Consider the following 26,741-nt stretch of genomic DNA (forward strand, 5'->3'; position numbering starts at 1 on the left):
CTCATTGAGTGAAAGTAGAGATGCCTTTGGGATAAAACCATCTCCCCCTAGACAGCTGGGAGTTCCCCTGGAATGTAAGCCGTGTAAGTGTGATGGCTTCATCTCTAGACAGAGCCCGTGCTAAGAAAGTGTGAAAGGATGCAGGGCCTTGGTGGGGGAATGTGGTGATGGGGGCAGCTGGAGAGACCATATCCAGGGACAAGAACCCTAAACTTTTCACTTCCTCTTTGATGTTAGATAAGTATCTTGTAGGGCAATTAAAAAAAAATCACACTTTATTCTTTAGTTTCCTCTCTGGGGTTGTGACCTTGTGACCTAGAGGTCACATGTACTGCTACCAAAAGCCCTTCTTGTTCCCTGTGCGGCCAAGAGCGCCTGGGGCTAACGCCACCCTAGCCTCCTCCACCTGAGCCTGCAGAGTCATTTCTGTTTTCTCGCTGGGAAGAAGCCTAGGGAAGTAAGAGGAGGGTGATTCCCTAGCTTGACTTTAAACCACATCAAACACTTTGCTCTTTCACTTCCTGCCCACTACCCTAGAAGTGCCAGGAATGTCTCCTCCTAAGAGCCAAAGGTGAAGATCTTCATCCTGGGTCCCCTCAGAACTCTCCACCATTGACGTCACCATTGCTTCTTCTGCCTGCCGGAAGCCGAGCCTGAACTTGAAAGTTGAGCCTGAGTCAATTCCAAAGGCTGAGAGTCAGGGGGAAAGACAGGGAGAGCTGTAGAAAATCCGGGTCCTTACGTGAGAGTCACAGTCTGAGAGAAGAGGATGAGGGGCTGGTCATTTGTTACCAAGAGCTGCAGATACTGGATCGGCGACAAGAACATCTGTGGCTACAGAGACTTGGGACCCCACCTCTTCGTCCCTGGTTCTCTGGCTGGCAGCGGTGGCTGTGGTGGAATTGAGGCCAGAGCATCCTAAGCCTCCTGCGTAAAGACGAGATCGCATGGGCCACTTCTGAGAAGACAGAAGACGGGGAATGATTAACACAGCTACTGTGTGGTCCTGAATAGCCTGGAAACAATTAAGACCTTAAGTCTGGCATCCTCTGACATGTCCTCTGGATGTCACAGCTTTAGAGGGTCTCCCTGCTGCCTGGCAGCGGCACAGGAGCCCACTGAGGGCAGTAAGGACCTCAAGAAGAGCAAGACTTGGTTGGAGGAAGGTAGACAGGTGCCCTGGGCAGAGCAGTGCCAGAGGTAGAAGAGGGTGAGGATGGGGCTCTTCGGCTCACACCCTGCAAGGATTTCAAGGCCTTCCTCTCAGGAATAAGGGTGGTTTAAGAAAATGCAAGGATCGCTGGGCGATAGTGGAACACACCTTTAATCCCAGCACTCGGGAGACAGAGGCAGGTGGATCTCTGGGAGTTTGCGGCCAGCCTGGTCTACAAGAGCTAGTTCCAGGACAGCCAAGGACTACACAGAGAGAAATCTTGTCTCGAAAAACAAACGAACAAACAAGGATCACGCCGCTCGGAGCCTGTCCTCTCCATCGCTCCCCCATTGTTCAGTATCTCTTCACTAATCTGTCAGAGTTCTAGACTAGGCTTTCCTCTCCCTTCCCCTCCTCTTCTCCTCTTCTCTCCCCGCCCCTCCTCTGTTCACTCACCAACATATTTATTTCTCATTTGCTACTCACAGGGCTTTATATTCACCACCATTTTACAGATAAGAACCTTGCTGCTGCTCCATGGCCCTGTATCCAGTGCTACCTTTAGCATTTTAGACTGAACCCCATTTAATCTCGGAAGCCTGCATTTCAGCTATATTCTCAAGAAACAACAAACAAACACTTCAGGACATTTCAGAAGAACAGCATGTACAAGAAAGAGACAATAAAAAGAAGCCATTATAAAAAATAAAGGCGACAGCTAGAGACATGGTTCAGTTGGTAGAGCACCTGACTAGGATGCTCGAAATCCTGAGTTCAACCCCCAGCCTAGTGTAAACCAAGTGCGGTACGCCAGCCTATAATCTGAGCACTGGAAAGGTGAAGGCAGGAGGAACAGAAGTTCGAGGCCATCACTGGCTACATTTGAGTTTTAGGCCAGCTTGGAATATATGACATCTCGGGGGGGGGGGGATTTTTTAGAGGGCAAAGGTCACCCTTCCTTTATGATATTGCAAGCTCTTTTTTGTTTGTTTGTTTTAATTTTAAGACAGAGTCTTGCTACCTTGCCAGACTGACCTGGAACTTGGAACCTCCTGCCTCTGTTTCTTGAGTACTGGGACTGAGTGTGGCCCACTATACCTGGCTCACAGCATACTCTCTGCACAGGTTCCTGTGAAGCGCCTGGGGGCCTTTGGTGGAGAGGTCTGTGGCCAGACGCCTGGGTTCGGACTGAACCTGGCCCCTTGCCCTCCCTGCCCTCAGGTCTCCATCTGTAAATCTTCCCTTGCTTGGTTCTCACGAGTCAACAGATGACACTGCCCTAAGTGGGGGGGGGCAGGGGGACTGCCCTAAGTGTGGGGGGACGGGGGACTGCCCTAAGTGTGTGTGGGGGCAGGGGGACTGCCCTAAGTGGGGGGGGGGCGGGGGGACTGCCCTAAGTGGGGGGGGCAGGGGGAGTGCCCTAAGTGGGGGGGGGCAGGGGGATTGCCCTAAGTGGGGGGGGGCAGGGGACTGCCCTAAGTGTGTGTGGGGGCGGGGGGACTGCCCTAAGTGGGGGGGGGGGCAGGGGGATTGCCCTAAGTGTGGGGGGACGGGAGACTGCCCTAAGTGGGGGGAGGCAGGGGGATTGCCCTAAGTGTGGGGGGACGGGGGACTGCCCTAAGTGGGGGGACGGGGGACTGCCCTAAGTGGGGGGGACGGGGGGACGGCCCTAAGTGTGGGGGGACTGCCCTAAGTGTGGGGGACTGCCCTAAGTGGGGGTGCAGGGGGACTGCCCTAAGGTTCTCAGCTTGGCCTCCAGCTTATCTTCAGCATCCAGTCTTAGTGCATTCTCAAGCTAAGGTTCAGGAAACTGGGTAATGGTTTGCCATGGTGCTTGCTGGAAGACCTCTGACCTACACCGGGTGGCTTGCCTTCCAATGGGTGTTTCCAGAGCACTGGGGGGGTTTTAGGATGTTGTCCTCCCAGAGACCAGATGTCTGCAGCAACAGTAGTCAGAGACCAGAAAGGCAGGCGCCACTCGCTACTCAAGGAGGTGAAATTGCTTGGAAATGGGTGACTCTCCTGGGTCCTGGGCCTTAGAACAGGAACCCACTCCTCTCTTCCCCAGACACTAAGAATCTCAGAGCGTTTCTCTCCTCCTGGAGCAATCCACTCCCATGCAGACAACACCCAGTCACTGCTCCACCCCAAGAGCCAGCCTCTGTCCCCCTCCTGAGAGAACAGGAGGAAAATGCCCCCAATTCCATTTCCCTCCCCAAGGTTTCCTACCAAGACCCTAGGCCAGCAACCTACCTTGAGGGGGTGTAAGTACCGGAGTCCACGCAGGAAGGGTGGCCAGGCAGGGCCAGGCAACTCGTGACCGAGCGTTCGGGTGAGGTGGGCTATGTAGCTTGTGGCCAGCACCAGCACGTCCAGCTTGGAAAGCTTTGTGTCAGGAGGTACGGCAGGCAAAGCAGCCTGCAAGGCCAAAAAGGCCTGGCGCAGTGTCCTCACCCGGGTCCGCTCCCGTGCTGCGTTCTCAGGGCAGGCTTCACTCTGCAGAGAGGCCCCCTTGAGTACATCTCACCCTGCTCTCTTGTCAGAGTTCCTATTGTTGGGACAGGGTTTCCTTTAGCCCAGGCTAGACTTGAACTCTCTGCATAGCCCAGGATGACCTGGAATTTGGGATCCTCCTGCTTCTACGCCTCAAGTGCTGGGGCTATAGGAGTTCACCACCACGCCTGGTTGGTCCTGACTTCTAAGGACCCTATTAGTGCCATGTCTTCTTATGGAGCTAATGGGCCTCACTGGTTTGAAGCCAAGCTTCATAATAAAATGAAGGAAGGCCTGGACTGGGATCAGATGACAGGAAGGTGGCAACACTTGGCTCAGAACCCAAGAGTCCTTTCTTTCTATTATGCCATTAACATCTGTTCTACTCCCAATCTAGAGCCTGCTGTACCCTGGGGGCTATAGGAAGCATAGAGCCATGCCCCTGCTTAGCTGACCCTTGACCCAACTAGGTAAAGAGGAAAGGACTCTGCACAAGAGTCAGAACATACAGTCCTGGGCTGCGGATGTAGCTCAGTTGGGGGAATGTTTGCCTAACATGTGTGAGGCCCTGTGCCCGATCCCTATCGCGGCATAAACTGGGTGTTTATGCACATACTCTCAGCGCTTGGAATGTGGGGGCAAAGGGATCAGAAGTCCAGGTTCTAAGCTACAGAGGATGTTTGAGGCTAGCCTGGACTACATGAGACTCTGACTGGAAGACAGACAGATAGATAGATAGATGAATAAATAAATACAAATAAATAACAAATACTCAGTCTAGGTCCGCCACCACTGGCTGCTGTTCAGGGGCCTTACATAGCTCACATCTTCTGGGCCTGAGTTTCTCAGCAGACAGTAGTTAGGTCACCTCTCTGAGCTGTGCTCTCATGGAGTTCTGACCTGTCCTGCCCACCTCCAGCGTGGCACCATGGGCCTAAGGATGCTGCCCTTGGGTGGAGCCATCAAATACCGATTGAGGCTCTGCCCTAAGAGGTGGCATCTCATTGCCCTCAAACCCTGCCTTCCCCAGCTCCCTCCTCTAGTCCAAAGAGTCCTTACCCTGCCATGAGCTGTTCCCTTAGCTCTGGTCCCTCGAGGGGCAGAGGTGGCTCTGCTCAGTCTGTGATTACTCCAGCTAGTGCTGTCCCATAGGTCCTGCCTTGTCTTGCTGAGGCGGTTCCTCTTCCTGTCAGCACCTAGAAGCAACCGTGCTTTGGCCTTAGTCTGGCCATGCCCTGCTCTTGGCATTGCTGGTGCCCCTGAGGCCTCCTGTGACATGTCACTCTCCTGGGGTATGGAGCTATACTAGAGCAGTCACACAGAGCCCGAGGGAGCCCTTAGGCTCAAGTTAGCCTGGACAGGCTGGCCATCCAGCCAGCAGAGTCTGTATCTGAGGAAGCCGGCGCCAACTCAATCCTTCACTCCTCGCTCTGGGAAAACTGCCCACCCAGCACAGCCCCCGCAGATAGCCTCCGCCTGCCTCCCATCCCAGCTGAGAGGTGGGGGTGCCGCATGCTGGGAGTGGCCAAGCCCTAGGACAAGGCCCATGCTAAGAAGGCCTGGAGATGGGTAAGAGGAGAGTGCCCTTCCACGCCCTGACTGACCTTACCAGGGTCATCCTCTGATGGACCTACTGCTTCAGGTTTGGGGCTCAAATCCATAGTTTGGGGCTCTGGATCTCCAGCCCTTGTGTCAGAGACTATCAGCATCTATCTCACACGGTCCTTTCCTCCTCCCACCAAAAGCACATGACGAGGCGCTACTCCCCACTCCTCAGACATGCTTCCCAATTCCAACTTGGTGGTTTCTTCCCAAGATTCCAGGGGAATGATGCCATCCTCAGGGCTCTGCCCTTCACTTATGAGGACTTTAGCCCTGCCCCGCCACCAGCCTGTATCCCCTGTTTGACGGGCAGGACCACAACCTGGCTAGGATCCTAATAACACTTTGATGTTCCTAGCTCTTGTAGATGCCCTGCATTGTGCCTCTGCGCTTTATATGAATATCTTATTTATTCTCCAGAGCAACCATAAAGAGATCGTGTGTGTGTGTGTATGTGTGTGCGCGTGCATGCGCACATGTGTGTGTACCTGTGTGCACGTGCATGTGGAGACAAGAAGTCAACATCAAGCGTCTTTCCTCAGGTGTTGTCTACCTCATTTAAAATCTTTTAATTAAAATATAATCACATGACTTTCCCACATGCACTTTCAGACAGTATCTCACTGGGACCTGAACTTGCTGCTCAGGCTGGGCCAGCCGGCCAACGCCGCTCCCGAAAGCCTTCTGAAAACGATATTCGTTTCAGATGTGGGGAACTGTACTGTGCGGAGATGAAACAACCTGCCCGGAGGATTTTGTTTTGAGATAATGTTATGCTGTGTAGTCTTGGATAGCTGGAAACTTGTTACGTAGCCCAGGCTGGCCTTTGAACACACAGCAGTCCTCCTGCCTCAGTTTCCCAGGTGCTGCTGGGATTACAGAACAATGTAAAATCTTGGAAGTAGTGAGGCTAGAGATGCCCGTGGGATGAAGGGATTCCAGCTCTTAGATTCCAGTGCCATCTTCTTTTTCTCAGAGAGGCCTTTTCCAGAAGCATCCATCCGGGACCCTTTAGAAGTTGAATCCGACCAGAGCTGAGGTGAGATTTACAGAGATGCCACAAGAGCACTGCGCACACAGGAGTTCTTTCTCTCTGCAGGAAGTCACCCAGCAGGGAAGGAGAGGGCTCTCGCCCTGGCTCTGCCAATCCCAGAGAACCTAGACAGCAATGAGGACCCTAAGAGAGACTTACATGAATCTAATCTACATGGGAAGTAGAAAAAGACAAGATCTCCTGAGTAAATTGGGAGTGTCGGGACCATGGGAGAGGGTTGAAGGGGAGGGGAGAAAAAGGGAGAGGAGCAGAGAAAAATGTAGAGCTCAATAAAATCAATTTAAAAAGAAGAAAAGTAGTGTCACAGGCTAAAGAGATGCGCAGTGTGACAGTGTTTGTTTAGAGGACATGAGGCCTTGAGTATGATCCCAGTATATACACAAACACACAGAGAGAGCGTGTGGGCACGCATCCAACAGAGAGAGAGAGAGAGAGAGAGAGAGAGAGAGAGAGAGAGAAATCACATATACACAAACACACAGAGAGAGCTTGCGGGCACGCATCCAACAGAGAGAGAGAACACTCACAGAAAGAGAGAGAGAAATCACATATATACACACACACACACACACACAGAGCGTGCGGGCATGCATACAACAGAGAGAGAGAACACTCAGAGAGAGAGAGAGAGAAATCACATATACACACACAGAGAATACACACAGAACACACACACACAGAGTGTGTGTGGGCACGCGCACAACAGAGAGAGAGAGATCACATATACACACATAGAGAGAGAACACACAGAGCGTGCGGGCACACATACAATAGAGAGAGAGAGAACACACACAGAGAGAAATCACATATACACACATAGAGAGAGAACACACACAGAACACTCAGAGAGAGAGAGAAATTACATATGCACACAGAGAGACAACACACACACAGAGAACACAGAGAGAGAGAACACACACAGAGAGAGAAACAGAGAGAATACACACAGAGAGAAAACACACATACACACACGTATAGAGAGAATACACACACATGAACACACACAAAGAGAGAGAGAAAAACAGAGACACAGTCAGGCAGGCAGAGACAGACAAAGAGACAGGCAGAGACAGAGAGACAGAGACAGGGGGCACTTGGGAGGCTAAGACAGGATCACCTCAACTTTAGGCCAGCCTGGGCTATAGAGTGTGAGGCTCTATTTGAAGAAATGAAAGAAGGAAGGCAGGCAAACCGAAAGAGCAAGCAGAAGATTGCCTCAATTTTGGTGCTAACGTGGTCTATACAGTGTGTTTCAGGACAGCCTAGGAGTTTCTTCCCCACAAAAAAGAAGGAGGAGGAGAAGAAAAAGAAACAAAGAGCAAGGAAGGATGGAAAGTCAAAGAAAAGAATACAGGGATACAGCATCTACAAAGATGCAGTGACTAAGAGCGGGGTGGAACCAATGGACAGAGTTGTGGGTCCCATGCTAGCAAGAGCAGGAGCCATTTCTAGCACCCCAATATTTTGTACAAATGTTCCCGCAGCCAGCAGAGAAGGCACCAGGACTCTTGGAGAGCTGGTCTTGAAGGGCTTTACATGTTGAACATCCTCTAAGGGGGTAGGTAGCTCAGGCCATGCTGGACTTGGTTCTCTCTGCCGAGGTAGCAGCAGCCATGGGGCAGGCTCTTGGAGAATGTTCTCTGTGACAACTTGGTCTCAGTCCTGTCCTTCAGCCTACTCTCCAGGAGATGGACACAGCAGGGAAGACTCTGTCATGACGCTCTCAGGTGGTTTCATACCGGCAGCAGCCAGGCAAGAACATGGGATGAGACGCTATTCCCCACGCCTCAATCATGCTTCTACCAGGTTGGTACTGGTCCAGCTCCTGAACGCTGGGCTTCGTGGCTTCCACTGTGGCTTCCAGGGAGTGAAAGCAAGTTTACTTCTGGGTTCCGCTTCAGCTGGGTGTGACGAGCCCCCGTGATAGTTCTCTGAAAGTCAGACAGCTGTCGCGCTGTCCCATCTGCATGGGACTGACTCTCTGAGAAGGTGAAGACAAAACCTGTCAGACACGTTGCCCTCTGTGTCTGGTACAATTTGGATATTCTATTCTCATCGATGGGTTGTTTGATTGGGATGGCCAAGTGCACATTTCTAATGCTGAAATGGGACAGTTCAGACCCCACCACCACCGTGGACTGAATTCATCCCCCAAAGTTTATGAACCTTAATCTCCAGCACAACAGTATTACACGGTAGTATGTGTGGGTGCTGGTTAGGTCATGGGGTTCTGTCCTTACACAAGGAAGAATGCCGAGCTCGGGACATAGCTTAGTGGGTAGGATGCTTGCCTAAAACACGTGGAGCCCTGGGATTGGTCTCCAGCACGTCACAGATGGGGAGCTGTGGTGTATTCCTGTAACCTCAGCTGTCAGGACAGGGGGCTGGAGGATCTAAAGTTCAAGGACAGCTTCAGCCACCTTAGGAGTTCAAGGCCAGCTTGATCTGCACGAGACCCTGGTACAAACAACGACAAAGGCTTTAAGGTGATTTCTCTTTGAGATGTCCACACGCTCTTGGCTGTGGCTTTCTCCGGAGTGCCTCTCTTTCTCTTAACCTTTGTTCTTAAGGGCTAGGTTAAAAAGGTCTTCTTCTGCCAGGCGGTGGTGGCGCACACCTTTAATCCCAACACTTGGGAGGCAGAGGTAGGCGGATCTCTGAGTTCGGGCCAATCTAGTCTACAAAGTGAGTTCCAGGACTGTTACACAGAGAAACCCTGTCTCGAAAAACAAAAACAAACAAACAAAAACAAAAGAAGAACCTGCGTTGGTGTTTATCTGCTTTACAGGAGTAAGCTGATTGGGCTCAGAAACAAATTCACAGGAGCTTTGTGAGGGGAAGGGAGGAAGTGGTTACCCACTCCTGACAGCTGTCTTTTGACCACACACACACACACACACACACACACACACACACGCGCGCGCGCCGCATCCCGTGAGTGCCTCACTCTCCCTCTCACACATAAAAACAAGATATAAAAGGGAAGGAAAGGCGACAGGGTCAAACTCTCTTGGCCAGCTACAATTAGCTTGTTCACCCATCCTCCTCGCTATTTGTAGGTTTCAGAGTAGAATGTTTAAAAGAAATAGAACATGGTGTTCTTAAGCCTGGAGCTGGAGGAATTTGGGTGGGAAGAGTATGTGGCAGATAATATCTACAACAGGAAACAACCAGCAAACCGAAACAACTGCATTACAACCTGGATGACAAAGGCTTAGAGGACTTCTCTTTTCTTGTATTTATTTTATGTGCATTGATGATTTGCCATGGGTATCAGTCCCCTGGAACTGGAATTACAGACAGTTGTGAGCTGCCATGTGGGTGCTGAGAATAGAACCCGGGTCAGTCAGTGCTCTTAACCACTGAACCCTTCTACAGCCTAAGGGCTTCCTTTCACTTGATCAACAATTTTTTTTCCCCAAGACAGGGTTTCTCTGTGTAACAGTCCTGGAACTCACTTTGTAGGCCAGACTGGCCACAAACTCACAGAGATCCACCTGGACTGCCTCCCAAGTGCTGGGATTAAAGGCATGTGCCACCACCGCCTGGCATGCTTAACAGTATTTTACTGACAGTAATTAACACAAAATAAAAGAAGCGGGGTCAGTGTGAACTGTAGTTTCCCTAGTCATTCTTCATTCTCACAGCGAGAAATGCTGCTTCTTCTGATGTTTCTGAAGCCAAACGTAGGGTATTTTCTGTCACGGCTCCTCCAAATTCTCCAGACACCCACCAGGTGTTCAACAATTCAAGGAAATTCTAGCACTATACACTCAGAGATGTTCACATGGGATCCCACAGCTCAAAGGGACAGACCCCAAAGCATTGTCAGATTATAGTTTTGAGTCCTGGGTCACCTGTGAGTCAGACATTCCCATGACTTCCTCTGTCTGATAATCACTAGAGCGGCTCGCAGAATGCAAGCTCACACCTTTCCTAGCCTTTCTCTGTTGTCATAAAAGCTGGAACTCAGGAATAGCCAAGGGGAAGAGATGCCGAGGACAAGGGAATGTAGAGGGTGAAGGGTGAGGGGTGCAGAGCTTCCTTGCCCTCTCTGGGCACACCATCCACCTAGCACCTCCATGAGATCACCAACCCAGAAGGTCACTGAACCCTATTATTTAGGGTGGTTTTTATTTTAAATGAAGAGTTCATCATATGAGCACAGTGATTACACTATTGGCCACTGGTGACTTAATTCAGTATCAACTTCCTCTCTCCTCCTTCAAGGTCAGTAAATAGGGTTGAAATTTGCATCCTTCTAATCACCTGGTTTGTTCTTCTGACTACAAGTTTCCATTGTTATGGTGACTGGGTCTACCGAGAGATATCACGGTAGCATAGATGCATGTGTGATTGACTAGGGCTCATTATGACTAGCAAAAGACAGCAAATATTATAATATGAACAATCTTCAAATTCTGGTCCTCGTATCCCTAGGACATAGACACTTTCCAAAAAGACTCAAATAGTAGGGTAACCTAATAGCCCAGTTTATCTGGCATTTTGTGGGTCTTTGTGCTAAAATTCAAGTCAGTCCTGGTGATGAGGCCTCAACCTCTATATTCCTTCTTAAAACCAATATGACTGAAGTTTTTTACTAGATTGTCATTTCTACTACATACCCTTTTATAAGTGTCCTTCCCCCATTGTGTGCGTGTGTCTGGGGAAGAAGTATTGAGTGGGTGTGTTGCCCTTGTGCGGGTACAGAGGTCAGAGGTCAGTGTCAGGTGTTTGCTTCCACTGCAATCCACCTTATTAAGTTTCTTACTAAACCTGGAGTTCACCGTTTCAGCTTGGGTGGCTGGCCAGTAAGCCTCCAGAATCCACCTGTCTCTGCTCCCTGGTGCTGGGGGCGCAGAACTGTGAGTCTCCACGCCCAGCTTTTCTGTGGGTGCTGGGGATCCCAGTGCAGGTCTTCGTGCTTGTACCACAAGCACTTTACCATCTGCCCAGCCTTCCTTTCCCCAAGTTTACATAAGCCATGCCTCTTACTCATTCTTAATTTTATTCTGGTGCATTATTTGGGGTGAAAATGCTTCAGGGCACCAAAAAGAGAGAGAGAGAGAGAGAGAGAGAGAGAGAGAGAGAGAGAGACAATAAAAAAATATCGGGGCAGGCAAGATGGCTCAGCAGTTAGATGCATTTGCTGCAAGTCTTGATGCCTTGAGTTTGGCTCCCAGGACCTACATGGTGGAAGGAGGGAACCCAACTTGTCCTTTGACTGCCACATATGTGCTGTGTCATGTGAGTGCCCATGCACATACAATGACTAAATTAATAAAAGCAAGGGCTGGAGAGATGTCTCAGGAGTACTGGCTGCTCTTCCAGAGGACCCAGGTTCAATTCCCAGCACCCACGTGGCAGCTCACACCTGTCTGTAACTCCAGTTCCAAGGAATCTGACACCCTCACACAGACATACCTGTAGACAAAATATCAATGCACATAAAATATAAAATAAGCAAATAAATAAACAAACCATTTAACACAAATAATAAAAAAGAAAATAGCTATTGGGCTGAAAAGATGCTTAGCAGTTAAGAACACTGGCTGCTCTTGCAGAGGACTGGAATTCAGTTCCCAGTACCATTATCAGGCAACTCATAACTGTCTAAACTCTCCAGGGGTCCAACACCCTCTCCAAGGCCTTCGTGAGCACGTGGACATATATGATACATACTTACACAGACAGAAAGAAATGCATCTAAGTAAACAAAATCTTAAAAACAGCTATTAAAACATATAGTAATATTCCAAGGATAAAAGGGTATGGAATGCAGCTACTTTCCTCTGGAAGCAAGCCAAGGAGGAAGCTAGAAGGCTGAGCCACCTGAGCAGTGATCAGAGCAGAAGGGGCAGAGCTGGGTTTGTGGGTGTGCCTCCAACAATTCTGTCTACTTGGCAATTTTACCAAAACAGCCTTTGCATGGTCCCTGAGAGAAAGATCCAGCCAGGCAGTGGTGGTGCATGCCTTTAATCCCAGCACTTGGGAGGCAAAGACAGACGGATCTTTGTGAGTTTAAGGCCAGCCTGGTCTACAGAGCGAGTTCTAGGATAGCCAAGGCTTCACAAAGAAACCCTGTCTTAGAGAGAGAGGAGAGGAGGAGAGGAGAAGAGAGGAGAGAGAAAGAGAGAGAGAGAGATCTGGAGCATGGGGGGAGAGGGGGGACAGAATCTATGATGTCATTATCTGACCTCTGTGACATAGGCTTTTGATACCAGAGAAAGCCACTTCCAGGGAATGAGCCCCTCAGCTCCAGCTGGGGGCAGCAATGCCGCCCCTTAGGCAAAGCTACAGTCTCTGGGAGCCATTTACCTGCTGACCCTACTGTTGCTGCCACTGGGTCTGGCAATCACCTCTGTCAAGGCCAGGTTGAGTGAGAGGGACACCACTGTGAAGGGTGACAAGTGGCCAGGGGAGCCAGCATGCCAGGAAGTCAGGATGCTTACAAAATCTGTGTGTCAGGGATAGAGGGACAAAACCCTGCACCACAGAAGAGCTCTGCCTGACAGAGGCCTTGAGGCACCACTAGGAGTGGAATTCAGGGTAAGAGTCTGTGTAGGGGTCAGAGGCTGGAGGCAGAGGAGACTGTTTTGTGACTCTGCTTTCTCTTCCCTTTTTGAGGAAGTGTCTTGGAAACAGCAGAAGGAATCCACATTGGTAAAACTGCCTATTATCTCCATCCTTTCCCATCTCCATCCTTTCCTCCATCCTTCTGATCTGCTCCGCTGCTTTACCCTTCTCTAGAGCATCTGCCAGGTTTTCTGACCTCAAAGGTGACAAACAGCTAGTGTCTTTGCTGTTATGTTGAGACAGATGCCTGTAACCCAGGTTGGTCTTGATCTCCTTGTGTCCCTGCTGGGGATACAAGCTTTAGCCAGCATGCCATGTTTATGTGCTCTTGGAGATCAACCCCAGGACTTCATGCATGCTAGGCAAGCCCTGGCTCTACCAGCTGAACTACACCCGAAGACCTCACATCTAGGGTTGTGATAAGTTCACACTGGAACTGAGTGCCTGGAGCAGAGTCCAGAAGTGGACCGATCGTTCCAACATCCTGATCTCTGTCTTTTTCTCTGCAGGTCTTCCAGACTGGGTCGTCTTCTCGGTTCCACCCACCGAGTTAGGGTTGCCCCTCGGCTCCCAAGGGACAACTCTCATTCCCCATTTCCGTACATCTCTAGCGAATGGCTAAGAAAAAGTGAAGAGCCAAGCTTAGATGCAGGCTCCGGACTGAGCACGCGAGAGACAAGCAGAAGAGGCTTCGTGTTCCCTTGGCCTGCTGCTGACATCTGCAGTGAAACTAGGCAGCGGCCACACTGCTGTGGCAGAAGGCAGTCACCAACCAGGAAGGTCTCTAATTAGTCTTGTGGCCCCGCCCACTTTTTTTCCTGGATTCAAGGCAATGTTGCCTCAAAACAAGGACCAGGTGCTGCTACAGAACAGAGTACCCCCAGGGTGTCCCCCTCAGGTCCTCTCACAGTTTGCTGACTCCCCTCCATCTAACTTAGCATCTCTCTCCCCCCCTCAGTCCCTCCCTCCTCCCCACCTACCTTTGCCATCTCACAGGCCAGCCTATTTTTCCTTCTCTTCTCCGCCACAGCCCCACTCTCCTGGGCCTCACTTCAACTCTTCCCAATTTCTGACTGTGTTTCCCTCCCATTCTCTTCCTCCCTCCTGAGTTCCCCCACTTTCTTTCACCAGAACTACCCTTGTCTTCCTTCACGACACTCATCCCCTCCCCTCAACTACCAGCTGGGCGCCTCCCCTCCTCTTTCCCATCACTCTTCTCTTTCCCAGGTACAAAATTCCTCTCCTCACTCTTGCCAGTCTCCTCCCCACCTCCAGGGCATCCATAGTTCCACAGCCACATCCCCCAGCTCCAGCCCCCCTTCTGGAGGGATTTCCAGTAACAAACAAACATGGCAGTGTCCTCAATCCAAAACACCAGGTCCCTTGGGGTGGCAGGGGGATGCAAGGCAAGCAAGGTGGACCCTGCAGAGTTCAAGGACCCAGTGGCCCTCGCCCAAGCCCTAGCCGTCCGTGTGGGGCGCCGCAGAATTGCAACAGATCTCCAGCTACTGCTTCTGCAGCGCATGTGGCTTGGCACATCCACACCCGGCCAGTCCCCAGTCGTGGAGAATCCCATTTGTCTACAGTGCCTCCAGCCCCACACCCGGTCTTGCCCTACCCCCAAGTACAAGATGGGGGCAAGGCTTCTTGCCTTCCCTCAACTACTGCCCTGTGCTCAGGGCCAGGAGTCTGGGCCTCTCCGCATAGGTATTGGCTTCGGCCTCCACTTGTCTCGCGGCCAGGCCAAAGCCTTGCATTTGCTACCACCAAAAAAACGGCAGGAAGCAAGTCCTCAAGGAGAGGTCGTCCTGAGGCAACCGCCTACAACCCAGACCCCAGAAGCTCAAGTTATGGACACACTCTCCCAGGCCGGGCCCCTCAAGTTTGCAGGCCTCCAATCACTAAAATCCAGCCAATGTTCCGTGCCTCCAGCTCAGGCACCAAGATGGGTCACTGCCTCCCTATGGCCCAGATTGTCTACAGCCCCAAAGAGATTGGTGTCTCCAGAATCTATTCTCCAAAATTTACCACCTTAATTCCAGAGCAGCGGAGACCCTATGGAACACCCTCTCCAAACCCCACCCTCCCTACCAGGACTTCTCAGACCTTAGGAAGCCACAGCAACACCTTGAAGGGCTGGCTGGCTGGAGGCCAAGTGTGTTCTCCTGCCCTGAACCCTGGAAACCCCTTGTGGAGTCTGCTCTCCCCTGGTTGAAGACCAGAAGCACCCAAGGTCCCATTCAGCCTTCACTGTATCCAATAAAGTCTAACCCTGAGACTTGTGTCTGTGTCCTACTGTGCCCACAGGGTGGATTCCAGGGCTATAGGATACGGTCTCTCAACAAGGTTGGAGGGAAAAGGAAGGTCAAGGACAGAAAGTGCCACACATCCCAGTATCTGAGCTGCTTAGAGACCTCTGCAAGGCCCTTTTCTGGTTTAATTCTAGTCTGTGGACACATAACTGGAATCAAAGAAGAGGTCACTGGGCCCATTTCTCAGGGCATGCCTGGGTGGACACACAGCAGCCCATTTTCCTCATTGGGAAAGACATGGCGAACAACTCATTCACAGGCAAACAAAGAAATCCCATATACAGACCAGAAGGCTCCAGGACTGGAGAGATGGCTGAGTGGTTCGCTAGCTGCTGCTCCTGCGAGTTCAGGTTCAATTCTCAGCACCCATATGGCAGCTCACAACTGCAACCCAAGTTCCAGGAGACCTAACACCCTCCTCTGGCTTCTGTGGGCACACTACAAACGCGAGAGAGAGAGAGAGAGAGAGAGAGAGAGAGAGAGAGAGAGAGAGAGGGAGGGGAGGGAAGGAGGGAGGGAAGGAGGGGGAGAAAGAGAGAAGAGAGAGAACAACTTTAAAAGGGGTAGCAGTAGCCCCGCAGTGGTGGTGCATGCCTTTAATCCCAGCACACAGGAGGCAGAGGCACACGGATCTCTGTGAGTTCTAGGCCAGCTAGTCTACAGAGTGAGTTCCAGGACAGGCAGGGCTACACAGACAAATCCTGGCTCGAGAAAAAGAAACAAAAGGTGGGGGGTGGGGTGTTGGCAGTGGTGAGGTACCAGGTACAGAATACAGAAAACACCTGTCAGAGAGCAACGGCCACCCGTAACTTCTCTGTTCCAGAACTGGGTGTCAAGCCGTGAGAAAGGTCCCAATCAACTGCGGAGGATGCCGTCAAAGTGGGGAGTGATTTCTTCATATTTAGGAAGCAGTGAATATGATTTGAAGCTAGCTTTGTTTTGGGGTCCCTGCCTTCGCTGTGCCCTGGGAGAAATCCCTTCCTCTCCGAAGCTATAAAGGTCCCCGCTTCTACGAGTCCGTGTATCTACCTCTACTGAAGTGGAGTGGAGAGCGTCCCAATTCGGTAACTTTTTAATTTAATGTTTACTGATCTTCAGTAATCTCGTCCAGCCCCAAGCCCCACACAAAGATGGCAGATCCGCCGTCACTCCGGGATAGGAACCGGATCCGAAGCCAGGGTTCCGTGGCAGCGCGTACCGCTGGTGCTGACGCGGATTGGCGTACTGCGCTTGCGCGGAGAGAGGCCCGGAGCGCGGCGCGTGCGCACTGCGCGTCTGCGAGCCCCAGTCAGACAGCCGCGCGAGCGCAGATCGGAGACCTGCGGTGGTTTGAGTGGTGGCGAGCCCGCCTTGGTGAGCCGGGTCCTCGGTCTTCCCGGCGACGGCGTTACCGAGTTCGGCATCAGTCGAAGGGGCACGGCATGTCGTGGGTTCCGCGGGGCTGACAGTGAACGCGCTTGCGAGATGGGCCGGCGCCGGGGTCTGGAGCTCTACCGGGCCCCGTTCCCGTTGTACGCGCTCCGGGTGGACCCCAAGACCGGGCTGCTCATCGCTGCGGGCGGAGGAGGCGCCGCCAAGACCGGCATAAAGAATGGCGTGGTGAGAACGCAAGGCTACTGGGAACTGGTCTTGCCGTGACCGAGGGCGATTCCGGGGTGGCCAGGGGGCGGGGTCGGGATGCAGGGGTGGACTGTACCCCTGCTTTAGGCCTTGCCGGCTTCTAGCAGGAAAACCCGGCGTAGACGCCTGGGTGCTGCTTTCACCTAAGAAGAACTGTTGAGTCGTCCAAAAACAGACGGAAAGCTGTGCGGGTCTGTGAAAGCTGGGCTGCCCACCCACGCAGGGCCGCGGGAGCTCTTAGGCTGGCCTTTTCCAGGAAGGCACATTGACTTGTCTGCCTTCAAGTAGCTCGAGCCTGGATTCCTTTCTTCCTGTAATTGGACCTAGTAATCTAAGCCCTGTTTGCTGTTTGAATTGGGGAGCTCCAGCAAGAAAATAAAGCTTCAAAAACAAAACCAAAAAAAACCCCAAAACCCGTGAGCTAGAGGTGTGGGAAGCAAAGGAATACAACTGAGACCAGGATTAAATGGCTAAGACTAGGACTGATGTGACTTCCGGGCTCGCCTGAACTTTGCCCACCTTGGTTCCCTCCCAGCACTTTCTGCAGCTGGAGCAGATCAATGGGTGCCTGAGCGCCTCCTTGCTGCACTCTCATGACACAGAGACGCGGGCCACTATGAACTTGGCACTGGCTGGTGACATCCTTGCTGCCGGGCAGGATGCCTGCTGTCAGCTCCTGCGTTTCCAGGTCCATCAAGTGAAGAGCAATAAAGTGGAGAAGTCAGGTGAGGAGCTTTGGAAAAATCCTTCTAATCTTGGTCTCTAAAGAAGAGAGATTAGACGTGGGGTCATGGTAGCGCTCTCTGCCCTGTCAGTAAAGAAGGACTGGTCCTTAGTACAGAAGCCTGGATTCAGCTAGGTTGTGGTGCAGCCTCAGTACTTAGGAGTGATATTTATTAAGAGGATATTTAAGGCTAGCCTGGGCTACATAGCAAGTCCCTGCCTTAAAAACAAAGACAAAACAAAACAAAAACCCAAAGAAATCTGGACCCTGGCAAATGTGTGTGCTGCAGGCTCCAAGGAGCAGGGACCTCGACAAAGGAAGCGGGCAGCTCCAGCAGAGAAGAAGTCAGGAGGGGAGGTTCAGCATGAAGGGGTTGAACTCAGAGTGAAGAATTTGGAGGCTGTACAGACAGACTTCAGCGCTGAACCACTGCAGAAAGTGGTACGCTTCAACCATGATAATACCTTGCTTGCCACCGGAGGGACTGATGGCCATGTTCGTGTCTGGAAGGTATGGTTCGAGGGGCTTAAAGGACGTGAACTGTGAGGATTCAAACACGCTTTCTGGGAAACTTGTTTTTTGCTTTTTTTTTTTCGAGACAGGGTTTCTCTGTAGCTTTGGAGCCTGTCCTGGCACTAGCTCTTGTAGACCAGGCTGGCCTCGAACTCACAGAGATCCGCCTGCCTCTGCCTCCCAAGTGCTGGGATTAAAGGCGTGCGCCACCACCGCCCGGTTCTGGGAAACTTGTGAGTGGCCGTTAGGACAATAGAGATGGGGGTCATAGTGTTCTTGCTGTGTCTGGTCTGAACCATGATACTGGCTTGGCTGTAGGTACCTAGTCTGGAGAAAGTTCTGGATTTCAAAGCACATGAAGGGGAGATTGGAGATTTGGCTCTCGGTCCTGATGGCAAGGTAAGGAGGTGGGAATGTGGGGTGCTGGTGCAGAAGAGGGGAGGCTCTTAGGCTGCTTGCCTAGTAAGTAGATGTCCTAACTATCCATCTTTCCACTGTTTACTCCTGCCCAGTTGGTTACTGTGGGCTGGGACTTCAAGGCCTCCGTGTGGCAGAAGGATCAGCTAGTGGCACAGCTTCAGTGGCAAGAGAATGGATCCACCACCTCTTCTAACACACCATACCGCTACCAGGCCTGCAGGTGTGAAGAGCTCGGGGCGGCTAAACGAGGCACACTTCAGCAGTATTGGTGAAGCAGAAAGAGATCAGGAGGGGCTGGGGATGACTGTAGCCTTGTTGGAGGTGGTTTCAGATGTGACCAGGATACAGGAAGGCACAAACCTTAGGGCTAGCAGCAACTGAAAAAGCCTTTTGCCCGGCTTCCAGGTTTGGGAAGGTTCCAGATCAGCCCGGGGGGCTGCGGCTCTTCACAGTACAGATCCCCCACAAGCGCCTGCGTCAGCCTGCACCCTGCTACCTCACAGCCTGGGACAGTTCCACCTTCCTGCCGCTCCGGACCAGGCCCTGTGGGCATGAAGTCATCTCCTGCCTCAGTGTCAGGTATGAGAGACTGCTGCTCAGCTGGAAAGGGGAATGAGTCCTGACTCACTCTCTAGGACGCTGTCAGGGGAGAGGGTGTCACACACGCTTTCAGAACAACGAATGCTTTGTTGTATGTTACAGTGAATCGGGTACCTTCCTAGGCCTAGGCACGGTCACTGGCTCTGTCGCCATCTACATAGCTTTCTCTCTCCAGGTAATGGGGAGAGGTTGGCACAACCCTCTGGGAGGGCTACAGGCTTACTCTACCCTGAGTGTACAGGAAAGAGTCTGGCCCAGTTCATAGGGGAAGCCTGCTGGGGCTGTGAAACATGTTTCCCAGAAAGGAGCCTCCAATTAGGCTTTCCTCGCTTGTCTTCTCCTTCCACAGCGTCTCTACTATGTGAAGGAGGCCCATGGCATTGTGGTGACAGATGTCACCTTTCTACCTGAGAAGGGCTGTGGTCCACAGCTCCTTGGATCCCATGAAACTGCTCTTTTCTCTGTGGCTGTGGATAGTCGTTGCCAGCTGCACCTGCTGCCCTCACGGCGTGAGTGAACGTTCTGTCATGTGTATCGGAGATACTGCTTCATCTTTAGTTATAGCAAAAACTGACCCCTGTTTTTGTCCACCCCTTTCCCCTCCTTGAATGCAGGGGGTTCAGGGTTCTGGCCTTAAGCTCTGAGGCTCCCTTGCCCACTCACTTCTTCCCTTGTCCCACCCTCAGGGAGTGTTCCTGTATGGCTTCTGCTCCTGATGTGTGTCGGCCTTATCATTGTGACCATCCTGCTGCTCCAGAGTGCCTTTCCAGGTTTTCTTTAGCCTCCATGACCAATGGGAATCGGGCTTGGACACTGCCACCTCCCAGAGCAGAGTTGTTGCGGTCCACAGCTGAGGCTGCCTCTGCTGAGACTGATGGGTACTGCTTGTCCCTCAGCTAAAGCTTGCCTGTGGCCCCATTATCACTCTGGATCCTGGGAGCCCTGCACTCATCACCTGTGGATCCATTTAGGACAGTGTGGTCTGAAGCCCAGGGCACACTACCTGCCTCATTCCCTCTGCTTCCCAGGGCTCCAGAGTTGCTCTTCCTTCTCTAGAAATATGTGATGGTGACCAAGAGCCTGGAGGCATTGCCATCCTTCCTCCAGAAACTGCTTCTCCTCCTCCCCTTACAGCCATTACACGAGGTCCTTGGCTTTTGTTGAGAAAAAGTCTGGGCTAGCACTTGCTGTTAGGGCAGGAAGAGGCAAAGGAAGACTCAGGTAGCAGTGGTCTATGGGCTCAGTTGGGTAGCAGCAAACCAGCCAGGCCACAGATACAGTAAGCTCCTGGATGGTTTACTCTGGCCTGAGGGAAGGGAAAGTGAGCCTCAGCTCATTAGGCAGGAAGAGTTGATATTTAATAAACAAAGAAAGATTGCACCGAGACCCCAAACAGCTCTCTTGTCAGCTCTTTCCATCTTCAGAAGGAGTGAGTGCCCCAAGGTCAGGCAGCTCCCCGGGGTGCTGGAAGACGGCTCGGGCATACTGATGCAGGACACGGTTCATGTAGCAGTGCTGCTGGGGAAGCAGCCCTTCCAGGAAGCCAATGTGGCCACCCCGAGCTGTGATGAGCAGTGCAACGTAGGGAGACTTCTGAGCAGCCTGCAGAGGGAAGGCTGGGAGGGAGTGAAAGAGGAGGTCAGGAAGCTGCCTGGCAGTGAGAACCCACATGTGTGGCTTACTAGCCTTGGGATCAGGTCCGCAATGTTGAAGCCACTCACCATGGGCTGGGGAGAAGGGATCATCTGCTGCGTTGAGGCAAAGAACAGGGGTATGAATGGCATCTACCTTGGTTCTTGGGCTTGAGGCTTGGTAATAGGCTGCACAGTCTTTATACCCAAAAGCCACAGACGTGTAACGCTCATCCAGCTGGCGGATTGTGCGGGCCTGTATGGTGGAGGTATGGAATAGGCTATGATATTAGAAAACAGGAGACAACAGGAGACCGACCCTGGGTAAGGGATGGTTGAAAAATACCTTTATGGCAAAGTCTACATCCAGCACCTTTCTAATTGTCTTTCTGTTTCTGGAAAAGAATACATCAGGGTTTGTCTGGACTCCTGCTCCTCTCAGAGCTCCCAGCTTCTGTTTTCTTACCTCACCAAGAAGACCCCACGTGGAACTGACCCAGGCACTAGCAGAGCCGGGTGTGTCTGCTGTCCTACCTGGCGATGAGCCGGCAGAGTCCAGCAGTGAGGGGCCGGTTGAAGAGCAGTGAGTTGAGCGGGGTCTCTAGAGAGTCAACAGTTTGAAAGGAGTCCCAGCACGCAGATATTGTCAGTCCTGCTGACAGGCCTCCAGCCTTCTTGGTCCGTGCCAGGTAGTTCAGCACCAGTATCCTGTAAAATTGGACGAAAAGGCCATGGAAAGTGTTGGTGTGAGTTAACTGGGGCAGAAGAAAAGGAAAAGACTGAAGATCTGGAGTAAATCCAGTCAACTATTACCCTCCAAAGGAGATGCCCACAGCCAGCAGCGGAGCTTGCGAGTAGCGGCGCTTTATGTGCTTCACAGCTGTTTCTAGGTCTTCAGTGTGGCTGGCACAGTAAGCCCTGTGAGTCTGGGGGCAGAGTGGGGCGTCGGCTAGGGAGGGCGGCTCTTGCCAGAAGGCAGCCAAATGGGAGGACTCAGGAGGTAGTGCCGAAGGGTAGGGGGGACGGTAAGTAGGCAAAGCCTTAGGGCCAGTGATCTCTAAAGGGAGCAGGTGCAGGGCCATCACAAGAAGGAGAGTACTCACCAGCAGCTCTTCCCCTCTGCAGCCACGGTTATTAAATACAACAGCCCTGGGGCAACACAGGTAGGTGAGCCAAGCCCTCCCAAGAAGACCCTCCCTTTTGGTTGTCTGCAGAAAGGCCCCTGCCAAAAGTACTGTATCAGGATCAGATCCACTTCCCCTTCCCAAGCTCTACCCCATCCTTACCTGTAGCCATCTTTCAAAGCTTGGTCAACTAGGTGTAAGATGTATGGCTCCTGGCTACTGCCACTGATGCCTGGAAGCAGCAATACTATGGGCTGGGTGGTGGGGTCTGGGTAGTGACTGTTCTTAGGCTGCTCAGCCCAGTCTAGAAGGAATTGGCCTCCATCGGCGGTCTCGAGGACTTCACTGGGATTCAAGAGAGATGGGTATACAACGATACTATCAGGAATTGGACTCCAAAGTCTACCCTCTGGCTCACCCACAAACTCTGCAGGTTGCCATGGGTATTATTTGAAGGCATGCTTTATATAAAACAATAAGGCTGCCCATATAAAATGGATAGATGAACTATTACGCTTGTGTAGGTGCCAAGTAAAGAGCCTTTCTGTTTGCCCAGTTCACACCACACTCTAGGGCAAAGATTGCCTTCATTTAAAGAGGTGGACCGATACCCCTAAAACTGGCAGCTCTGTGTTCTGACTGTCCTTACCTCTGGTAAGAGACTTTAGGCTGAGACTGCAGGAGGACTCGAAAGATGGTTTGTAGCCGTCCCTCAAAACACCACAATGTGGGGTAGAAAGTCTCCACAGTGACTGGACAGTGTTGTTTCAGGAAGGCCAGAAACTGAGGCCCAGCCACCAGACGAGGCCTCTGTAATCACACAACACAGTTGGCTTCATTTTTCTCTTGTCCCAGACAAGGGAGAATGAGTGATTTCTTCCCCAGAGTCCAGCCTTAAGGACATGGCTTTGCCATAGTGAAGGGTACAGCATAATTCAGACTAGAATGGCCAGGTCACCATCAATAATACAGTCATTTAGTGCCAAAGAACCCCAGTCATAAAGGATCACCTCCAGCACTGACCCAGAAGGGGTACTGACTTCCTCACTCAGCCTGTCCCCTCAAGTTCACTTGTGGGAGAGCAGATAATATAAACTGCTCAGGTGATCCCCTACAATAAGGGCTGTGGTCCTCTGGTTGGTTAGTTGGAGTCTGGGCCTTTTTTTTATGTTTTGATTTTATTTTAATGATGTGCCTCTGTTTGTGGGTAATGTACACAGGTGCAGATCTTGCCTGTGGGGTCCAGAAGAGCTGGAGTTACAGGCAGTTGAGTACCACAACATGGATGCTAGACACAAACTGATCAGCAGGGGCAGTACATGCTCTTCAGGGCTGAGACAGCCCTAGCCCAGGGTGGCTGGTTTGAGACAAAGTTGTACTATACCCACACTGGCCTTGAACTCATCATAATCCTCCTGTCTCTGTGCTGGGCTTGTGTCAGCATGCTCTGCTGGTTGGGATTCTCGACCAGGCAAAGAAATGTCAACGCCGTGCAATCTGTGATCTTTTGCATTACCATTGAATTGTCCAGATGCATCTCCCAAAGCTTCCTCTGGTCAGTCTGGCTCTTCCCAGGCCCCAGTGTTTTTAGCACACCCTTGTCTACATTCTTTCTGCCTTTCTCTAATGTGTGTGCTCAGTGCTGAAGGGCTGCTTTTACAAGAGTACCTCATACTGTCTTGTGGAGCCCCAGTTCTTAGGCTGTGCTGTATAGGAGGAAGCATCCATAATGTGAACAAATATTTCCTTTTTTCATGCCAACTAGGGGAAAGGGAACAGAGATGGAATAATAGGGATAAATGAGGTCAATGGGCACGAAGCCCTGACTCAGCCTCTCTGCTTGGTTCTGCATAGCCACGAAGTAAATGAGAAGGAGGGCCTAGCCTTACGGACTTAAGAAGAGTATGCCAAACAAAATTGGGGGACTCTACAGACTGGAATTGAAGGGTTGAGGTGTAGCAGCTCAGTGGTAGGCTCTACATTCAATCTCCAGTAATGAGGAAGTAATTTTTTTTTTAACCATAAGTGGCTTTTCTAAGTAACTTAATCAGATCCTGTTTTATCCACAGTCCTGCTACTCAAGAGGACTAAGGAAATGATACTCTGAAGAGGCCCAATTGATACTGTGACTTGGACCTTGGTCCTTAACCCTGGAATAGCAACCATGAAGTCACTGCTATAATGCAGACTAATCACAACCTTATTTGATAAGAAATCATGACTCTCATAGGTTAATTGGTCTGCCCCAAGGAAGAGCAAACAAGGGGAAAGCAGAATTAATAGCTATGAGAGCAACAATAATAAATTGTGGGTAAAATTGTTAAATGCTCCATTGCATTCCCAGTATTGTGCTAATGAAAAATCCTGTGATTTTTAAACATTTTTATTTTTTACCATTTATATTTTAGATTTATTTAACATGTTGAGTGTTTGCCTACATGAATATTTGTGCATCACCTATATGCCTGGTGCCCCTGGAAGCCAGAGAGGGTTATAGACCATTGTGAGCTAGAAGTGCCATGTAGGTGTCAGGAACTGAACCCAGGTGCCCTTAACCACTGGAACACCTCTTTACTTCTGATTTACATTACTTCCATTTACCAGTGGCCGCAACAGTTCTCTGTTCTCTGAGACAGGCCCCTTGGCCTCACTGTATGGGCACAGGACCTTGCTGTGTTGCCCAGGATGGCTCAAAACTCTTAGGTTCAAGTGATCTTCCTGTCTTAACCTTCCCATGAGCCAGGACTAATTTAAAGATGTTGAATCGATAGGTTTCTTGTTAAACTCATTTACCTCGATAGATTTTAATGAGATCAAAAATGTTAGCTTTCCTGGATATGTAGATTATACATTTTATCTACATTTCAGTTGAGGAAATATCCAAATTGATCAAAAACAACCTGCTAAGACTTCCTCAGCACGGTATACACAAAGTGTCTAGAGCTTTAAACAGGGCTAAGTGTGTAGGGGTAGAATTATCCAGTTGTCCTAAGCTTGGCAGAAACCTCAGCCAGTCCTCAAAGGAAAGGAGGCCTTGCCAAACTGATGGACTGGTGCCAGAACCACACAGGCATTCGTTCCATTATTCTGTGCAGCTAGCAAACATAATCTGCATGTTAGGCCACCTAAAAAAGGAAAGCAGAAAGCACAGATCTATGACACTCTACCTTCCACCCCCACCTTTATCAGTCAACAGTACAGGGGGTGCGCCCTTTCTGTGCCTAAAAGACCCAGCTAGCAGGGAAGATTCCGAGAATCTAAAGAGCAGAACCGGCTCTCTGTTCATAATAGCAAAATTCACTGGGCGCAGGAGAGCCAACTATCCAAGCTTTCAAAAAGGGCTGGAGCCCAGGCTGAAGAGTACCCCCATACATTCTAGAACCCCAAGCGCAGCGGCCAGAGCTCAGCCCTCACCCACCTGGGGCACACATGCCCAGTAGTAGCCCAAGTAGAGAGGAATGCCAAGAGCCAAGAGCAGAGAGACGGTGTCTGACCAGGTGGCGTTCTGCGGGCTCAGGGAGGCACTCAGCATCTTGGTTAAGAAGGGGTATTGCAATTCCCAAGCTCCCTGCGGGCTCTAGCTCCTGAACTTTGACTCTTCCGCTTGCGGTTGCCGTGGACCCGCCTCTTGCACGCCATTGGCAGACCTCTGCAGGTCCCACCCTCCATGGGCCCCGCCCGCCGCCAGTACTCAGGCGAGGGGCGGTGTTTGGCTGTCAGGCGAACCTCACAAACCCTAGCGGCCCTGACCCGGTCGCCCACATCCCTCCCTTCCTCCTTCCTGGTGAAAAGTACTGGAGCCCCAGGGTAAGCAGCGCCCCCGCAGCTGCCATCTTGGTGCGTGCCTTCCCTGGAAGGTGAAAGCTGAATCAGGCAGCCTGGGAAGGTTCCGCAGCCAGTCCTGTGAGAATATTCTGCTCACTCACAGAGCGCAGTCATTCACCGTGACCCTCACACACCGGGCACAAGCACTGCCCAACAAATTGTTACAGACTCAGGTTTCAGCCGCTCAGTGGTGATATTCTACTCCCTTGGTAGAGTGTCTCTACGTTGTCTCTTACGATCCCCGCCAATAGGAAGGGTGCAACAGATGATTTGCTCATCAACTCTGTTTCAGGCGTTGAATATGAACGACCCGGGGATCCTGTCCCTGTTTGAATAGGAGGTGCTGCTGTAGAACCTTGGCTTCCCACTGGAATCATTCGCGATTTGTACCACTCCCAGTCTAGGGAAGAGCCAAAGCGTGGATATATCAATGTATGTAATGCAAAATCTCTCTGTGAGATTTAAATGTTGAATTCTTAGGACAGGAAACGGTACTAGAAAAAGAAGTACTCCCCGCCACTGTGTGGGAGCAGGTAAGAACGATGCCCAAACTTCAATGGGGAAAGGCAGGAAAATGGGTAAGAGTTTCCCAGAGTGGGAGGCAAGAGTGTTAGCTCCAGAAGTAAAACTCTGGAGCCAAAAGAAAAGTGTAGCTGAGCGCGTGGGTGATCAAGGGACCAGGTATTGAGAGCTTCCTGAGGGCAGAGGAAACCCATCAAAGGACTCAGGAACTGAGAGTGGTCAGAGAGATGTGTTTTAGATGAAACCCTGAAGCAAACGGGCCACCTGGGTGCTGTTAAGAGCCCTCGGGGCACTGGAGCACAGAAAATAGGTGCCCACACTGGGACCCGGGCAGGAAGAAGAATGAGGATTGTCAGCACAGAAGGCAGAGTTGGCAGGACTCTAGCGTGGTGGAGCTGAGGATGGTTCTCAGATACAGGCATGTCTATCCCCAGGGTGGAAAAGAATAGAAGAGGAAGACAATGCATTCACATGCGTTGGGTTAGAATGCAGGAGTATGTTCTATTTTCTTAGACTCTGCCTTCCTACCTGCATCCATCCATTACTCAGAAGCCAAGCTCAGGTTATGGAGC

At 51.3% G+C, this 26,741-nt stretch overlaps 3 protein-coding genes and 1 pseudogene across 3 annotated transcripts; 2 read left to right on the top strand and 2 right to left on the bottom strand.

Moving 5' to 3' along the window:
* Nucleotides 1-368: 368 nt before the first annotated feature.
* Nucleotides 369-4,924, bottom strand: LOC121433040 (transcription factor 23-like). The gene is made up of 3 exons (XM_041631272.1): nt 4,706-4,924; nt 3,407-3,649; nt 369-958 (listed from the first exon to the last, which is right to left on the bottom strand). Exons 1-3 carry the CDS (start codon nt 4,922-4,924, stop codon nt 782-784), a joined length of 639 nt encoding a protein of 212 aa, XP_041487206.1. The 3' UTR covers nt 369-781.
* Nucleotides 4,925-13,710: 8,786 nt separating this feature from the next.
* On the top strand, nt 13,711-14,914 carry LOC121432818 (annotated as a pseudogene).
* A 1,559-nt stretch (nt 14,915-16,473) lies between these two features.
* On the top strand, nt 16,474-20,453 carry LOC121433078 (prolactin regulatory element-binding protein). Its single transcript, XM_041631321.1, has 9 exons — nt 16,474-16,789; nt 17,346-17,535; nt 17,824-18,044; nt 18,366-18,446; nt 18,560-18,687; nt 18,873-19,046; nt 19,170-19,242; nt 19,417-19,576; nt 19,754-20,453. The coding sequence occupies exons 1-9, from the start codon at nt 16,655-16,657 to the stop codon at nt 19,846-19,848; spliced, it is 1,257 nt and encodes a 418-aa protein (XP_041487255.1). The 5' UTR covers nt 16,474-16,654; the 3' UTR covers nt 19,849-20,453.
* On the bottom strand, nt 20,343-25,422 carry LOC121433079 (protein ABHD1). Its single transcript, XM_041631322.1, has 9 exons — nt 25,241-25,422; nt 22,472-22,632; nt 21,985-22,167; nt 21,802-21,847; nt 21,512-21,624; nt 21,233-21,406; nt 21,045-21,093; nt 20,789-20,954; nt 20,343-20,683 (listed from the first exon to the last, which is right to left on the bottom strand). The coding sequence occupies exons 1-9, from the start codon at nt 25,352-25,354 to the stop codon at nt 20,472-20,474; spliced, it is 1,218 nt and encodes a 405-aa protein (XP_041487256.1). The 5' UTR covers nt 25,355-25,422; the 3' UTR covers nt 20,343-20,471.
* Between the last annotated feature and the right edge of the window lie 1,319 nt (nt 25,423-26,741).

The sequence above is a fragment of the Microtus oregoni genome, unplaced genomic scaffold (assembly GCF_018167655.1).
Source record: "Microtus oregoni isolate MIOR12 unplaced genomic scaffold, Mior012 000036F_ref0000092, whole genome shotgun sequence".
NCBI lineage: Eukaryota > Metazoa > Chordata > Mammalia > Rodentia > Cricetidae > Microtus > Microtus oregoni.

Excerpts from the sequence above, each read along its gene's own strand:
- LOC121433040 (XM_041631272.1), bottom strand. The coding sequence starts at position 4,924 with ATGTCACAGGAGGCCTCAGGGGCACCAGCAATGCCAAGAGCAGGGCAT. Across the intron at positions 3,650-4,705 it reads AGGGAACAGCTCATGGCAGG|AGTGAAGCCTGCCCTGAGAA; the intron begins GTAAGGACTCTT and ends GCCTCTCTGCAG. Across the intron at positions 959-3,406 it reads GGTACTTACACCCCCTCAAG|AAGTGGCCCATGCGATCTCG; the intron begins GTAGGTTGCTGG and ends CTGTCTTCTCAG.
- LOC121433078 (XM_041631321.1), top strand. The coding sequence starts at position 16,655 with ATGGGCCGGCGCCGGGGTCTGGAGCTCTACCGGGCCCCGTTCCCGTTG. Across the intron at positions 16,790-17,345 it reads CCGGCATAAAGAATGGCGTG|CACTTTCTGCAGCTGGAGCA; the intron begins GTGAGAACGCAA and ends GTTCCCTCCCAG. Across the intron at positions 18,688-18,872 it reads TACCGCTACCAGGCCTGCAG|GTTTGGGAAGGTTCCAGATC; the intron begins GTGTGAAGAGCT and ends CCCGGCTTCCAG.
- LOC121433079 (XM_041631322.1), bottom strand. The coding sequence starts at position 25,354 with ATGCTGAGTGCCTCCCTGAGCCCGCAGAACGCCACCTGGTCAGACACC. Across the intron at positions 21,407-21,511 it reads GTGGGCATCTCCTTTGGAGG|GATACTGGTGCTGAACTACC; the intron begins GTAATAGTTGAC and ends CCAATTTTACAG. Across the intron at positions 20,955-21,044 it reads ATGTAGACTTTGCCATAAAG|GCCCGCACAATCCGCCAGCT; the intron begins GTATTTTTCAAC and ends TCCACCATACAG.